This window comes from Tigriopus californicus, chromosome 11 (assembly GCF_007210705.1).
Source record: "Tigriopus californicus strain San Diego chromosome 11, Tcal_SD_v2.1, whole genome shotgun sequence".
NCBI classification, from domain to species: domain Eukaryota; kingdom Metazoa; phylum Arthropoda; class Copepoda; order Harpacticoida; family Harpacticidae; genus Tigriopus; species Tigriopus californicus.
This window is the reverse complement of record NC_081450.1, coordinates 4,047,143-4,062,808: the sequence shown is the minus strand read 5'-3', so window position 1 is coordinate 4,062,808 and position 15,666 is coordinate 4,047,143. Positions and strand designations below refer to the sequence as shown.

The following is a 15,666-nucleotide window of genomic DNA, read 5'->3' as shown; positions in this document are numbered from 1 at the left end:
ATCCTTAGTTCATAATGTAAAAGCGACAGATCTCGCAGCATCACTACTCGCTATGAGGTCACGTTTGTGCTCGAGTTTTGTGTCCCTCTTTCGACATGACATTCACTTTCGAGACTCGGGGAATCATTGATCTTGAATTGAAGTATTCAGTATTCAAAGGCATTCAAGAGCTGTGGATCAAGACCGCCTGCCTCTCTTCGTATCACTCGAATGCCCGTCAGATCTGTCAAAGAGGTTCTTGACAATCAGAATGTCCTCGTTTCCTGTTTTTGATCCCTAAGAGTATTTGTTCCCTCCCTCAAGTGGGTGTATGGATACATTATATTCCTTAGAGCCAGAAATGGTACGTGCAGCTTCACTTGAAATGGGAACATTGGCTCTTCCCTCCCAAGGGACGCATCAATTCAAATCATTCGAGTGGATCAATATGGTCACCTGGCTCATATGTGTATTGCTAAATTTCCACTGAAATACCACTGCAAATATCAGAACGAAATAAAACATCTTGTCTTTTGGCTACTGGTCCATTATGTTCCCAATCCCTGAAGGAACTGGGTCAAAACTCCTTCATAATGCAATACAAAGTTGCTTTGTCAAGTGATACTCTGCGAGATAATATGCACATGAGCAGGATATTAAAGTCCCTTAGCTAGCAAACCGTGAAAAGGCTAATCAAACAGTGTCATCGCTGACAAGAATGTTGATGGTATACAACTGGGTAGGGATCTCAAAAACTCGAGCAACAACCACGGCAAAGGTCGCACAGCATTCCAAAAGGGACTCCCAATTAGAAACACGAGACTTATATCACTGTCCGAAATCCGTTTTTGAATCTTTAACCGTTACTTTGGACTCAATTTGCTGACCTTGAAATTGTGCTCTAAACGAGGTAAGTTGCTGATCGACTTTCATTCACGATCTTTACATATTTCTGTAGAAAACCCTGAACACTGCCCTAGTAAACAATTTAGATATTTTTATGTCAGTGTTATTGGGTGTCCTCGCATTGGCAGCAGTGTCCTGGGCCATTGCCCTCACTACCAGGCCCAAGGTGCCATTGTATGTGTGTATAAATGTTGGAGGATGGTTAATAAGCTAATTGGATGACAATGACGAGGAGCATTACGCTGATTAAAAGTGAAAGTGGCGCACATATTTACAGTCCCACTAGATTTTGAGGTAACTCCCTTGACCATATTTGCAAATGCATGGATTGTCCGTTTCCTAAGAGGGTGGAAAAGTGGAACCTGTCCATCAACAATACGGATCGCCTTGGCCAAGGTGCAATTTTCTCCCCCTATTCGTTTCCTCTATTCAAAGTCAATATGTTATTGTGAGTAAAGTGCCAACAAATATATCTTCATCCGTTNATGTTATTGTGAGTAAAGTGCCAACAAATATATCTTCATCCGTTAGAGCACCGATTTTTCGGCAAGCCTTCAGAACGAGAGGAAAATTCAAACCTTGTGCCAATAGAAACGGCATTCTAACGCTATGAAAAGGGATTCTTCTGAATAACTTGCAACAAACCCCCACTTTCAATTTACGTCAGTGGTGAAAAAATATATTCACAGGAGCAAATAGTTTCTATTCATGGTTCACCAGCAAGATTTCCGATAAAAGTGGGTGTTCCCTCCCAAAAATGCGTATTTATGGTTTCCATAATCCCTGGTATTGTCCGATACGAAATCGAGGAGAATCTGAAATTGAAATTCATGGACATGGGCCTCGAACCAACGTTCTGCACAAAACCGTGCCAAGAACCACTCGAGCCCCTCTTCTTTTTATTCGCTGACTAGCTTTGATCCAAGTGTCCCATGGAAGTTTGGGACAGAATCCCTCGAGTGCTTTCACCGTCCCTGAACGAGAAGAGACGAACGAACGAACGAAAGAGCGAAGGAACCCCTCTTTTTTCCCCCTCCTTGACAAACTCTATTGCAAGAGAAGCGTCCCAATGCGGGTCAGTTTAAAGCTGTGGCCCATGTATGGAGTGGTGTCTCTTCTAACATGTGTCTATAGTAGGTGCCCTCTCTTTTGTGGCTCGGGGTTTTTCGGAGAGGGAAACGCGGGATTTTTTCCCTTCTGGTGGGGCACGACTCGCGAATGTGGAGAGTGACTCAGTTCCAGATCAATCGTCAGACCACTCTCCCCACAATTCATGGACGGAAGATATTGGGTGGTCAAAAGATTGAGGCTGTTCTTTTGAGACATGGAGATAACGAGAGGTGAAAGTGTGGTGACTATCTGATTTTCAAAGATCAACTTGTGCCAATCAAACACGGGCGTTGGAGCACTTGGAGGAGATCTTGTTCCCACCAAAGAGGATCCGGTGTCCCTTATTTCTTGTTGCCATTAGCACACACACAACCTTCTCACCCTTGCTTGCTGGCTTGCCGTGATTGAGCACCATAAAGGGAATAACGAGCTTAATTTTTGTCGCCCCTGGTTCTTGTCACAAGAAGTGGATGGTGAAAGTGGTGGAGGTGGTTTGGCTCAACCAGATTCAAAGAGATTGGACGGGGACTGCATGAGGTGAGGTGATTTCTAATGCCACAAGAACATCCAAAACGCCTCGAGGGGGCGGGGATCCCTTCCGTTCCCTTTTCATGTCATCTTAAGCAAGTTCCAAATTTATGGACAGCAGGGTGGAAAATAATCCACGGGTAGGGGTGGACTATACTGGTTTTCATTATGCCAGTCGAAGTTTAGATGTAGTTATTTTGATGCAACGGGGTCATTAACTATCAGCATACCTTCGGGAATAACCGCAGACTTGCTTTGGTGCTTAGTAATAAAGGCCTGGGGAGTAAGGGCCGACTTCCAATCAAACAAGGTCAGGGATACTGAGTATTTTTTGTTTCCAAAATAGAAAGCAACATGACCCATACTTTGAGTTTTTTATTCATTAGAGCATTTTGTTGTTACTTACAACAATAAGCTTATAATAAGCTAGTATTGGGAAAAATAGAGCAAGACTCATGTTGATTTGACACCAGATGCATACCTAGATGTGAAGCTCTGCAAATTTATGCTAGTGTGTCTCCACGCCTTGTTAGATGTAAATGCTTTGGCATCTTTGTTTAATAATGTCTTATCGTTGAACCCAGAATGGGCCCAAATCACCAAAGAGCCTAATTGAAGTTGGAACTACAATCATGTACAAAAAAAAACATTCAATGAGACATTCTTCTCGCAATAAAGAAGTTTTGTATGTAATAGCGACTAATTCTATAAATGGAAATTTAGTCTCACTAGATGAGCTACATTCATTGCAGTTCCTGCACCAATTGTGAAGCAGCTAACATTATACATAAACAGCTGGAAATCCGACTCGATACTTTACACGTTCCCTATTTGTCATTCAATTTTTAGACGACTGATGCCTGGCTATGACTTTTTGGAGTTCTTATGGGTCAAAGTAAACTTGGTTTGCCACAAAATAAGGCATATTACATACGTTATCTGGGGTGTGCAACTACAGAACGTTTTTACGGTTACAATGGCGGTCAAATAATAATTTTCATTAAAATGGTGGAAACACTCGCCGATAAAGCCTCAGTTCAGACCAAGGGTCTAAAGGGTCTAGTTCAGACTGACATCCGTTACTTAGGAAATTCATGTAGCGCCATCTAGCTCGTTGAGAGTCTTGTGTTCTCGAACAATCTTCATAACGTGATAACAACAAATGTAAAATCACTCATCAACAAGATGAAAAGGCTTCTGTGCTTTCCTGAAAGAAACAATGGCAGGGACATCATTGATGGCAAATATGTTAATGTTGTTCTTCCGTGGATTTTGACCAAAAGGAAAAGGTTTTCTTGTGGACCTCCTTAACGCTATTTTGAATCTAATCCCCAGCAATTCAAAGAGTAAAGTTTAGCTCCGGAGTTGAACATAAAACACCTTGGCTGAAATATTTTGCCCAGTATTAGACCGCTCGGCTAAAATCGAAACCATCAATCTTTTATGTTTAGTAGAAATCTTATCTCATTTTTTGACATTAATTTTCATATTTTCGTCATTTTAGGTGTTACGGTTTTTTTCGTGAAGGGCACTGATTTTAACTTGAAAATCAAATTGTATTGAAATTCAGTTGATTTTCGACAAAAATGTGGCGGCAAAGCCATCAAGCCGGAAGAGCAGATACTTCCAGAAGTCACTACTATTTTGAGTCTAGCAGCAAAATTTGGCAAAATTAGTTAGGCCCCAAGGCCCAAAATTCATCCCTGTCAAATCTGGCCACGCCACTTGAGCTTTAAATTATGACATGACGTAGTGATGATGATTAACTTAATTCAAATTAAAGGGAAAATACAAAGGGGAAACTAGACCTAAAATGAAAATTAATACCTATGAAAAAATTGAAAGACTTGAAAGCTTAAATCTAATAATATGTAACCAAAAGTTATGAGGGTGTGTGTGAAAAATGAATGTGACTCATTTCATATTGTTAAGGAAAAAAATGTAGTCGCTGATTAACGTCGAACCAGAAGACACCCTTAGTTGCAGATATAGAAATACTATATCTTCTAAAATCAAATCCAGAAAAGAAGCAAAATTTCTGTCTCGTAGAAACAAAATAGTACTTACTAACCTGTCGTTGGACATAACCAAAACCACGTTTTTTTCCCATCATTTCTAGCATTAGCTATTCTACGTATATCTCTGATTCCACAATAACTCACCAATTATAATAAAACAAAACAATCGAAAGGGCCTATTCTCAAATATATTCCATGTTTCGTCAGGTGAATATACTTTTCTCTAGTTACTCGACTTTCCTACGAGTAGCTAACCTCGCCATTCTATCCTTCTCCGAAAAATGTCCTGTCTCCTGGTCAGTTTACAGTGGAGGCAATGTTATGTACCAAACAACGTCAAAGAAGACCCCCTGAATGGAAGGAAGTCCAGATGTAATTTGAGCCTCATATTATTTGCCTCATTACTTTGTTATTTTCTCACCCAACCATGCTAGATTCAAGACAGTCAGACAAGGGGATTTAAACATGGATGTGGTTTCTGGTGAAGCCTCGCAAGCGTCTTAAGCCAATCAGTCGAAGGTGGCAGATATGGAGTTAGTAGCAAATAAATATTAGTAATTCGCTTTGGTGAACGAACGAAAAGGACAGAATGATGACGAATGAAAATGTACAAAGCCCAGAAAGTGGAAAAAAGTCCAACAATTTCCAATATATTTCTACATGTGCCATTTTATAAACGAATCCACTTGACCTCCCATAAACTTCGATATCAACTCTCTCGTTTTCAGGGAAATCGAGGAACCGATCGAATTTGCATGAATTAAGGATCTCATCTTGCTGACATTGGCATTTGCTCAACTCGGGACATTTTGCTGAAGCAAACTTTTCTTATATCCCAGAAAAAGAAAGGAGGCCTCTTCTCAAAAAAAACAATTAACATGGAAACATCTAGCACGGGAGCGAAACTTCTGTTCCACTTCTTACTTTGTCTGGCCATGGTGACCGAGGCATTAGGTAAGTAAGCTATGATAGAAGTGGATTTGAAAGTTTTTCATCAGAAAACAAAAACGTACAAGGCTGTCTGAGGTAAGAATTATCTACCAAAACACGTTTCAAGTTTTCAAATTTGCCGCTTTTATCAAAGTATATTTCAACGTAAGGGTTGCCAAAACATCTCCACAGATAATGCATTGAACAGTACAGAAACAGTTTTGTTGTGCCTCCCCGTAAATGGATGATGATTATTGACCGTAATCTGTGGTGGGAATCTTTTTTCTCCATCAGGGAAGCCAAACGAGAGGGAACGAGCTTATTTTCTAAGCGATTTCTCTTTCTCCCCTCTCTCCCTTTGGCCTTGGGCTACACTCTGTAGGTAATCTCAAAAGAAGGTGATGATTATCTGTTTCCCGTCCCAAACAGGATGGTTTGCCTGACCCACTTATCTTTTCTTTGCTGTTGGATCAGGTGAATTTCAAGTTTATGCCTCATTCATGAGGCTGTTCCTCTCTTTATTTCGAATGGATCCTGAACCAATAAATGGCCATGATCCATTAACAAACCTACTTTTTCCCTTTGGAGTGTATCGTAAATTCGGCCAGTCCGTCATTTATGACCAGTTTAATGCTCATACCTACTCTTCTGACCTTTGGAAGCACTGGTACTCTAGTAGTTTCTTTCGCGTTTATACCCTTTATTCTGCCTCTATTCATGATTTATTCTCTCTACACACCCAATGACAAAATGTAATCTTCCTTTTATTCATCATTTTTATCTATGAGCATCGTGAAAACGAGATTGGAAGATTGGCGAGTCTGAAAGCGGGGCGTCCTGCTGGGTGCGAAGACCCATAAATCAAATGTAGTGAAAGTAATAGAACTTGGATTTGGTCGTCAGAGGCTGATCCACTTGGAGATTGATTTTCGACTTATCATTGTTTTGGATGTACTTCAAATTTGGGTTCTGATACGAATTGGCTCTTGGGTCGTTTTGGGGGATCATCATTCGGTTCAAAGGCTTCACATTGGGAGTCGGTTTCTCGGGACCATCTCCATGAAATGCCAAACTTGGGATCGTGTCATTGGATGGATATAAATCAGAAATGCCGCTGGAAGTTTTCCCACTGGTGTTGGGTGAGACTGATATCAACGCAGACTTGGAAGCTTGATGGTGGATTTTATCCTCGAAGGCTTGAAAAGTTTGCCTGAAAGGAAAGTGTTCTGATCTAGATCTGGCGTCTTCCATGAGGAACACGTAGGAACTTGTCTATGAGTGTTCCAATGATTTTTGAGCAATGGCAGGGATCGCCCAAAGTGCCCAATTGAAGGGTACATATAAAGCATTGACTCAGCTCTGCTAAATCTCTTCGACAGTCGGTCCTAAAACATCAGAGGAACACCCATAAGATCCAAGCTACCTGCCTCTGAAATTTAATGCTTAAAGTTGGAACTCACTCTTTAGGGGTTTCTGGTTGTTCATGGAAGATTCGGATACTGTTAGCCTTCTTCAAGATTGAATCGCCATTGGCTGGCGAATCTTCTTGGCCAGTTATGTTCACCGAGAAGGGTGCATTTGCCTCATCCTCTGGCAGACGATTTTCGACTTGTTCCTTCTTGTACTCTTCTTTGATGTCCTTCAAGATTTTGCTTTGCTGCTCCACAATCACTTCCATACGTTCAATAATCTTGATGTTCCTCAGGACATCCACGAAGTTGTGAGATTTTGGGGGGGATTTATTTGCTAAAACAGATTTTACGTCATTTAATGAGATATCTAGTTTTCTTGGCCAAAAGGTATTTCAAGTGAAAAGAAAATATGAATCAAAAATGCCCACCACCAGTGTTCAATGTAGGTCCTTGGTCAACATTTTCCGAGGCATTATCACCCTTGAGTGACTTATTCACTTCAATTTTTGTCGGATATGGGATGGTGGAGCTTTCTATGTCGTGGGAAGTTGATGATGTTATGATATTTGTCGAGGAGCTTTGTGTTTTGATCCTAGATTTCGATGGTGTTGGCAATTCTGACGTTGGCTGTAAAACAGTCATCTGGTTTTCGGAAGGACCAATTTTCGAGCCGAGGAAAGGGAGCCCTACGTGTTATGAGTCCTGTTTTCATTTGGTACATTATGATCTCTTTTTGATTGTGTCTAAGTACCTTTTGAACAATTTGTGGTATCAAAATCTCGGTAACAGATTGGCAGTCTTTGTTTTTGGCATAGCTCATGCTCCCAACAGCCTGCTCCGTTACCGTTAAAACGAAGTTGGATGCACAGGTTCTTGTTGACGGATTGTGGGAACCCTGAACACCAATGCCTGCGGGTATCCTTTGAACCCTCTTCTGGTAACTCAACCCAAAAGAGTTGGTCTTTTTCACCATCCAGATCTTCAACGGCCTTCAAAGCTCCTATCCTGGATGGTTTGGAGCTCAAGACTGCAATGGAGCCTCCAATATGAACACACTCAGCCTTGGCGTCCGTCCAAGAGCAACCTTCTGGGCATGACTTCTTGTCCACGTGGTAACAACCCCCATCGGTGAATGTCCATGGACTTGGACAGCATTTTTGGGCAGGTTGGGATGATTCTCCAACCCGATTTGAAGACCATTGTTTATTGATCTTTGGGGCAAGGCTTTCTTCCTCATGGTGGTCTTCGTCGCTTTCAGGGATGAGATCGAGATCGCGGACTTGTTCATTTTGGTCAATGTTTTGCTTGGCATAATCTTGACTTCCAGCAGGCATCCTCCTCAAGAGTCGAAAGGGATGGTTAATGAACCTCTTGAACCTGGAGCTAGACCCTAAAAACAGTTGATGGCCAATTTGGGCGCTTAGTTATCATGTCAAACAACAATCCAAGTTGCAAAAAGGCTATTTCGGAAGTGACCGCATGGCCTCCGAAGGACAACCTATCAAAGAAAGGACTGCAGGTGACACATTTCACGCAACAATCACATCCAATTCTCAACAAAGTTCCGTCAAAATGCTTGCTACATCTATCTGTCTTGCTCTTCAATTCTGGACGAAGAAAGTGTTGTGTTTGATTGCAGAATGAAAATATGATCCCTAAGCCAGTTCATTGCAAGTTGTCCTTTGGCTCTCACCCTTTCCTTGCTGAGCCAAATGATGCGGTGGACAAGTAGCCCCTCTCTTAACACATAATGGGAGTGCAGCCTTGTTTGAGCAGCTGGTCAATTCCCAACAGAAAACGAAGGATGGAGATGGCAACCTTTTCTCGTTTCTGTTGTTCCAATCCATCAGCATCAGTATCGACGATGGCAGAGACGAACTCGACGGGTTATGCTTGATCAGCATCATATTCAATTTGAGGCACTGACGCTCCAAGGTGACGTCGGCATCAGAATGATTGGCACAAGGTCTGGGTGTTATGACCATTGTTGATGGTGATGACATTGGTGTATATTCTTGTGTGCCATCGTGGTTGACAACAAAAGGCTGTTTTGAAGGCCGAGCTCCTTTGGGACCAGATTCGAGCCAATAAGAAGAAATCACCTCCTCGTGCTGAAAGTTGGGAGCCAATTTCAAGAGGGGCTCTTAAAAGTCTAATCTGGTAATCCAATCAGTCGAACGGGACTTCAACAATCTGGACAAGAGATTTCCGGTCAAATCTTTAAACAGCATAAGCTAGGCTGATTAAGCTATCTTTCCTTGGAGGTCTAGATCCCGTCTCTTGGGAAACTACGAGCTCATGATGTACAAACGAGTTACCCGTCCAGTTTGCGCCATGTCCTCCCAATTAAGCGTTTTGAATTCATTGTCGGCCCTCACGAGTTGATTCGTATCCAAGGTGTTCCAATTCACCATCTCTCCACCGTGAGCATGGCAAAATGCAAATGCTTCGGTCCAATTGCTTTTCAATGAGGACATACTGGGTCCAAAATGACGGCAAGCTCGGTCTATTTTGGTCCATTGGTTGGATTCTCCTTTGAAGATGAATGGTGGGAGAAGTTAGAAATGGCCAATGTGCTCTAACACCACATACTATTTGTCTTGAGCTCGTTTGAAATTGACCTCTGTCATGGACCACCGAAATTATTGGACAGTGACATGGGGACATTTTTTGCTTATAAATCTGTAAGACGTATCTAGGAATTCCGGGGATGAGATGATCATGAACACCATCATCCGTCCTTGTGCTAATCAAATTAGGTCCATAGATCTAGAAGTCCTGGGCTGCTTACCCTTGACCTGATGGAACACCTGGGGCCACTGGACCGATGATGTGGATTGGGTTCTTTGGAAATAACGAGGTTTCTCTTGTTCGAGCTCACACCATCCACCCAATGGAACTTGAGCCCAAAGCACCCAAGTCAAATAGCAGTAGCTCCACACGGGGAAATGAATCATGTCATTTCTTTCTGTCTGTCGTCGAGAGAAAGACTATGAAGGAGAGGAGAGAAAGAAGATTTTTGTTTTGTAGCCTTTCAAGTTTTGGTCTCGGTTCCGTCAGGCATTCGTGCAGACGAAAGGGGAACGAATTCAATTCCAATGGATATTAATTTCAAGATAGGATTTACATTTCCGTCTCGTCGAGAGATTGATCAGGGCGAAAATAAAAAAGGTCCTATTTGACTATGTTAACGCACAATACGGAAAAACAGCCACCCAAGATGGCTGGGAGGGTGCCACGAATATTGCTACCCAACTTAATGCAGGCTGGTCATTTTTTTCAATGCGCTCTACAGAGCCAATCATGGTATTTTCATAGAAATTACAGATAAGTAGACCCTAAAAAAGTTGCCTCTTTGTGTGAAGTAATTTTTGAAGTTGAGTAAAATGTGATAAAAATGATATCCAAAGTCGTTGGTAGACGAAATATTATATAAAGTTTAAGTGGCAACAATTAGACGAATCACAATCTTTCATTTGAATTATACCGGGTATTACATTCCTTGCAGTGGTTACTAAAGCCAGTGAAAACCCAAACCAAAAAGGAAAATTGCTTAAAGCTGAGGATTTGATTTTTCATCTGATCGTCCTGCACAGAAGTAAATTAAAAGATCCTCAACTAGCCATTTTTTAGCATTGGTTCGGTTCGTGCCGTTTATATCAGTACCTTTTGTTAAACAAGAGGTGATCGAAAGCTATTAGTCAAAATACATTTATTACTAATATTGCTTGAAGAAAAGTGTTCACGAATATCCTGACGCACTTTCCTCGAAATTGCTGCATTGTTATGAAACTATAGTTTCCCCGTGGGATAGTCCACTTACAAGTAAAGTAGGTTATACCGCACTCTGAGCAACATTCTTTATCCATGGGTCCACCTGAATGCTTTACATTAGTTGAATTTTCATGGAAATATCATCGTGCTTTTTGTTCTTCAATCTTCCTCCCTACTGATAAAAATCTGTCATTGACATTTGTCAAAACCCCTAATTGAGTAAATCTAAAATTGCTCTGTTTGACTAATGGCGGCAATTCTTCTGATCTATGTTCCGAAAATGATGCCAGTTACTTTCTGGACATAAACCCCCGCATCCCGTTTAACTATTTGGTCAGGAGGCGTGTGCAGAGATCTCCCTCTTCTTCCTTAGCTTTCCCCTTCAGTTTTTCTTTTTTCCCAGCGAAAATGGCAATCACTCATCGCGTTTCTTGTTCAAAAGGGTTGACGGATTGGAAAGAGAGTTGGCGAAGTTGTTTTTGTTTCGGTCTAAATTTGAAAATTTGGATCAAGATCAAACAAGCAAGCCAAGTTAAAAAGTCAAGAAGTCAAAACATCAACCGGGGAACGATCGATATTCCTATGTTCCATTGACAACGTGGCTCAATCTATCAGGGTAATGTCTGTCGGAAACGCCAAGTTTCATGTATAAGGTGGGCTTTTTGAATAATTTTCATGCCAATCCGCCATTCAAAGGATTCATGCTCCAGACCATTTTGGAATGGGCGATGTACCAAGAATTAGGGCCTTGAATAACACGGAGCTGATACTGTCTGAATGACCCTGGCAGCCAAAGTTGAAATCCTTGAAGCAAAAGCAAGGAGTAAGCTTTCCAACAGGAGCCTCATCTGCATTTCAAGACCAAAAGCATAAGGCCTCCAAGGAGGGTATGTTAAAATAAAAACCACCCAAGACATTTTCAATGTATAAGGGTATTGACTTGATGAGAGAAAAAATGTAAAGTATAAAGCAGATAAGAAGAAACAGGAGGGAGAAAAGACTGGATGAGTGGCTCCACCCCACGACGCTCTCAATATGGACAAAGAGGGGCACCTACATCACCTTGGAGCGATTAAAAACATTTCAAATGTGTCTCCAAGTCAACACCGTCCAATTTGGACCAGGAATCTTTTATCGAGGTCGTCGAACGGACGTTCAGTGGCAGATCATAGCTTAATGCTTAAATGTTTAGCTCTTGAGAGAGTCCTTAAAATTTTGGACCCTTGCCGGATGTGTCCTCACCTGAAGTGGAGTCTGGCCCTGGATTCGAGTTTGAGGCGAGACAAAATATTTGAGGTGAAAAAAATAAAGAGTAGAATTACTCTTTTGCAGAATTAGGATGACGTATCGCAGAAGCAAAAAAGATCAATTCACAAACATTAAATGCAACTAAATAAATGAAGGAGCCCAAGATAAAAAAAGGAGGGCTTCTTTGGTTTAACTAGCCTGGATTCTCGAGGGTTTGAACGTGCTCTCAAAACGCACAATCAGCCTCTTCTATCACTACATTCTTTGCCCGATCAGAATAACATGAACATGGATTGAAATAATTTCTGAGTATTACATTTCCAATAATGTTAAGGAAGTCCGGAAAAATACTCTAGAAACAACGTTGGTCAGAAAAATGAAAAAAAAAAAACTGTCAATGTTCAATGCTATGTGTACTCAGAGACTTTATAACCTTCCATTTGGACTGGATCATTTCGTTTGATATTTGTTCAAAATCCCTGACCAGCTCCATGTTCAGGGGTTACTTAGATCAGCTAATAACACCTGGTCGGAAAATAGGATGTCTTTTAATAATATTCTTGGCCATTTCTTGCTTAGTTTTTTTCCGTTGAATAACATTCGTCGATGAGTCACAAAATCAGCAAGCAAACCTTTTAGCTCCAAAACATGGTTCTGGTTTTATGCATATCAATTTATTGCATCTAATTTCACCATCAGCATTATAGTCTGTAATAGCCATATAGTCATATGCATTTTTACCAAGCAATCAAGTGGTCTTGGAAGAGAAGTTCGGAAAAAAACGTTCCGTGGAACAAAGATCTAATAACAACAAATTTTGAAATAAACGTTGAGCTACAAATTTCGGCCACCCTTTGTAGACAAAATGTTCCTTATTCTTGTCAGTAGACCTCGAAAGAAAATGTTAAAACCTGAAAATTGCAAAAAAAAAATCCATCAAAGTATCAATTTTCCTACTATTTTGGTCATGTTTCCCCTTTTCTGGCCATTTTTTCCACTTCTTCGACTTTTATTCCATTTCGTCACTTGAGTTTTTATCTCTTCTTAACGTATTATTCCTAGTTGAGGATCTTTTAATTTACTTCTGTGCAGGACGATCAGATGAAAAATCAAATCCTCAGCTTTAAGCAATTTTCCTTTTTGGTTTGGGTTTTCACTGGCTTTAGTAACCACTGCAAGGAATGTAATACCCGGTATAATTCAAATGAAAGATTGTGATTCGTCTAATTGTTGCCACTTAAACTTTATATAATATTTCGTCTACCAACGACTTTGGATATCATTTTTATCACATTTTACTCAACTTCAAAAATTACTTCACACAAAGGCAACTTTTTTAGGGTCTACTTATCTGAAATTTCTATGAAAATACCATGATTGGCTTTGTAAACGAGCGCATTGAAAAAAATGACCAGCCTGCATTAAGTTGGGTAGCAATATTCGTGGCACCCTCCCAGCCATCTTGGGTGGCTGTTTTTCCGTATTGTGCGTTAACATAGTCAAATAGGACCTTTTTATTTTCGCCCTGATCAATCTCTCGACGAGACGAAAATGTAAATCCTATCTTGAAACTAATATCCATTGGAATTGAATTCGTTCCCCTTTCGTCTGCACGAATGCCTGACGGAACCGAGACCAAAACTTGAAAGGCTACAAAAACAAAACCTCTTTCTCTCCTCTCTTCATAGTCTTTCTCTCGACGACAGACAGAAAGAAATGACATGATTCATTTCCCCGTGTGGAGCTACTGCTATTTGACTTGGGTGCTTTGGGCTCAAGTTCCATTGGGTGGATGGTGTGAGCTCGAACAAGAGAAACCTCGTTATTTCCAAAGAACCCAATCCACATCATCGGTCCAGTGGCCCCAGGTGTTCCATCAGGTCAAGGGTAAGCAGCCCAGGACTTCTAGATCTATGGCCTAATTTGATTAGCACAAGGACGGATGATGGTGTTTGATCATCTCATCCCGGAATTCCTAGATACTCTTCAGATTTTCAGCATGACCCTTCACTGTCCTATTATCGGTGGTCCATGACAAAGGTCAATTTCAAACGAGCTCAAGACAAATAGTATGTGGTGTTAGAGCACATTGGCCATTTCTACTTCTACCCATTCATCTTCAAAGGAGAATCCAACCAATGGACCAAAATAGACCGAGCTTGCCGTCATTTTGGACCCAGTATGTCCTCATTGAAAAGCAATTGGACCGAAGCATTTGCATTTTGCCATGCTCACGGTGGAGAGATGGTGAATTGGAAACCTTGGATACGAATCAACTCGTGAGGGCCGCAATGAATTCAAAACGCTTAATTGGGAGGACATGGCGCAAACTGGACGGGTACTCGTTGTACATCATGAGCTCGTAGTTTCCCAAGAGACGGGATCTAGACCTCCAGGAAAGATAGCTTAATCAGCCTAGCTTATGCTGTTTTATGAATTGACCGGAAATCTCTTGTCCAGATTGTTGAAGTCCCGTTCGACTGATTGGATTACCAGATTAGACTTTTAAGAGCCCCTCTTGAAATTGGCTCCCAACTTTCAGCACGAGGAGGTGATTTCTTCTTATTGGCTCGAATCTGGTCCCAAAGGCTGGGCTTAAAACGCCTTTTGTTGTCAACGATGGCACAAGAATATACACCAATGTCATCACCATCAACACTGGTCATAAACCGACCTTGTGCCAATCATTCTGATGCCGACGTCACCTTGGAGCGTCAGTGCCTCAAATTGAATATGATGCTGATCAAGCATAACCCGTCGAGTTCGTCTCTCTGCATCGTCGATACTGATGGCTGATGGATTGGAACAACAGAAACGAGAAAAGGTTGCCATCTCCATCCTTCGTTTTCTGTTGGGAATTGACCAGCTGCTCAAACAAGGCTGCACTCCCATTATGTGTTAAGAGAGGGGCTACTTGTTCACACCGCATCATTTGGCTCAGCAAGGAAAGGGTGAGAGCCAAAAGGACACTTGCAATGAACTGGCTTAGGGATCATATTTTCATTCTGCAATCAAACACAACACTTTCTTCGTCCAGAATTGAAGAGCAAGACAGATAGATGTAGCAAGCATTTTGACGGAACTTTGTTGAGAATTGGCATGTGATTGTTGCGTGAAATGTGTCACCTGCAGTCCTTTTTTTGATAGGTTGTCCTTCGGAGGCCATGCGGTCACTTCCGAAATAGCCTTTTTGCAACTTGGATTGTTGTTTGACATGATAAACTAAGCGCCCAAATTGGCCATCAACTGTTTTTTAGGGTCTAGCTCCAGGTTCAAGAGGTTCATTAACCATCCCTTTCGACTCTTGAGGAGGATGCCTGCCTGAAGTCAAGATTATGCCAAGCAAAACATTGACCAAAATGAACAAAGTCCGCGATCTCGATCTCATCCCTGAAAGCGACGAAGACCACCATGAGGAAGAAAGCCTTGCCCCAAAGATCAATAAACAATGGTCTTCAAATCGGGTTGGAGAATCATCCCAACCTGCCCAAAATGCCTGTCCAAGTCCATGGACATTACCGATGGGGGTTGTTACCACGTGGCAAGAAGTCATGCCAGAAGGTTGCTCTTGGACGGAGCGCAAGGCTGAGTGTGTTCATTATGGAGGCTCCATGCAGTCTTGAGCTCCAAACCATCCAGGATAGGGAGCTTTGAAGGCCGTTGAAGATCTGGATGGTGAAAAAGACCAACTCTTTTGGGTTGAGTTTACCAGAAGAGGGTTCAAAGGATACCCGCAGGCCATTGTGTTCAGGGTTTCCCAC

The 15,666-nt window shown here is 41.6% G+C and overlaps 2 protein-coding genes across 3 annotated transcripts in view; one reads left to right on the top strand and one right to left on the bottom strand.

The window, feature by feature from the left end:
* Positions 1–2,394: 2,394 nt before the first annotated feature.
* The window catches only part of LOC131890386 (uncharacterized), a gene marked incomplete at its 5' end in the record, with an annotated part of 21,406 nt that continues 8,134 nt past the window's right edge, over positions 2,395–15,666 (top strand). Inside the window, 2 exon segments of the mRNA XM_059239725.1 lie at positions 2,395–2,532; positions 5,270–5,495. Coding sequence (XP_059095708.1) covers positions 5,420–5,495 — 76 coding nt within the window.
* LOC131890384 (uncharacterized) lies at positions 6,146–10,333 on the bottom strand. Of its 2 annotated transcripts, none has more exons than XM_059239722.1 (7): positions 9,675–10,327; positions 9,202–9,416; positions 8,577–8,994; positions 7,635–8,273; positions 7,312–7,569; positions 6,932–7,217; positions 6,146–6,681 (listed from the first exon to the last, which is right to left on the bottom strand). In XM_059239722.1, exons 1-7 carry the CDS (start codon positions 9,838–9,840, stop codon positions 6,333–6,335), a joined length of 2,331 nt encoding a protein of 776 aa, XP_059095705.1. In that variant the 5' UTR covers positions 9,841–10,327; the 3' UTR covers positions 6,146–6,332. The 2 variants fall into 2 exon arrangements, with proteins under 2 accessions (XP_059095705.1, XP_059095706.1); XM_059239723.1 differs by having other exon boundaries at positions 6,539–6,856; positions 9,675–10,333.

Excerpts from the sequence above, each read along its gene's own strand:
- LOC131890384 (XM_059239722.1), bottom strand. The coding sequence starts at position 9,840 with ATGATTCATTTCCCCGTGTGGAGCTACTGCTATTTGACTTGGGTGCTT. Across the intron at positions 8,274-8,576 it reads TTTGGCTCAGCAAGGAAAGG|GGTCTAGCTCCAGGTTCAAG; the intron begins GTGAGAGCCAAA and ends AACTGTTTTTAG. Across the intron at positions 7,570-7,634 it reads TACCACAAATTGTTCAAAAG|GGCTCCCTTTCCTCGGCTCG; the intron begins GTACTTAGACAC and ends CATAACACGTAG.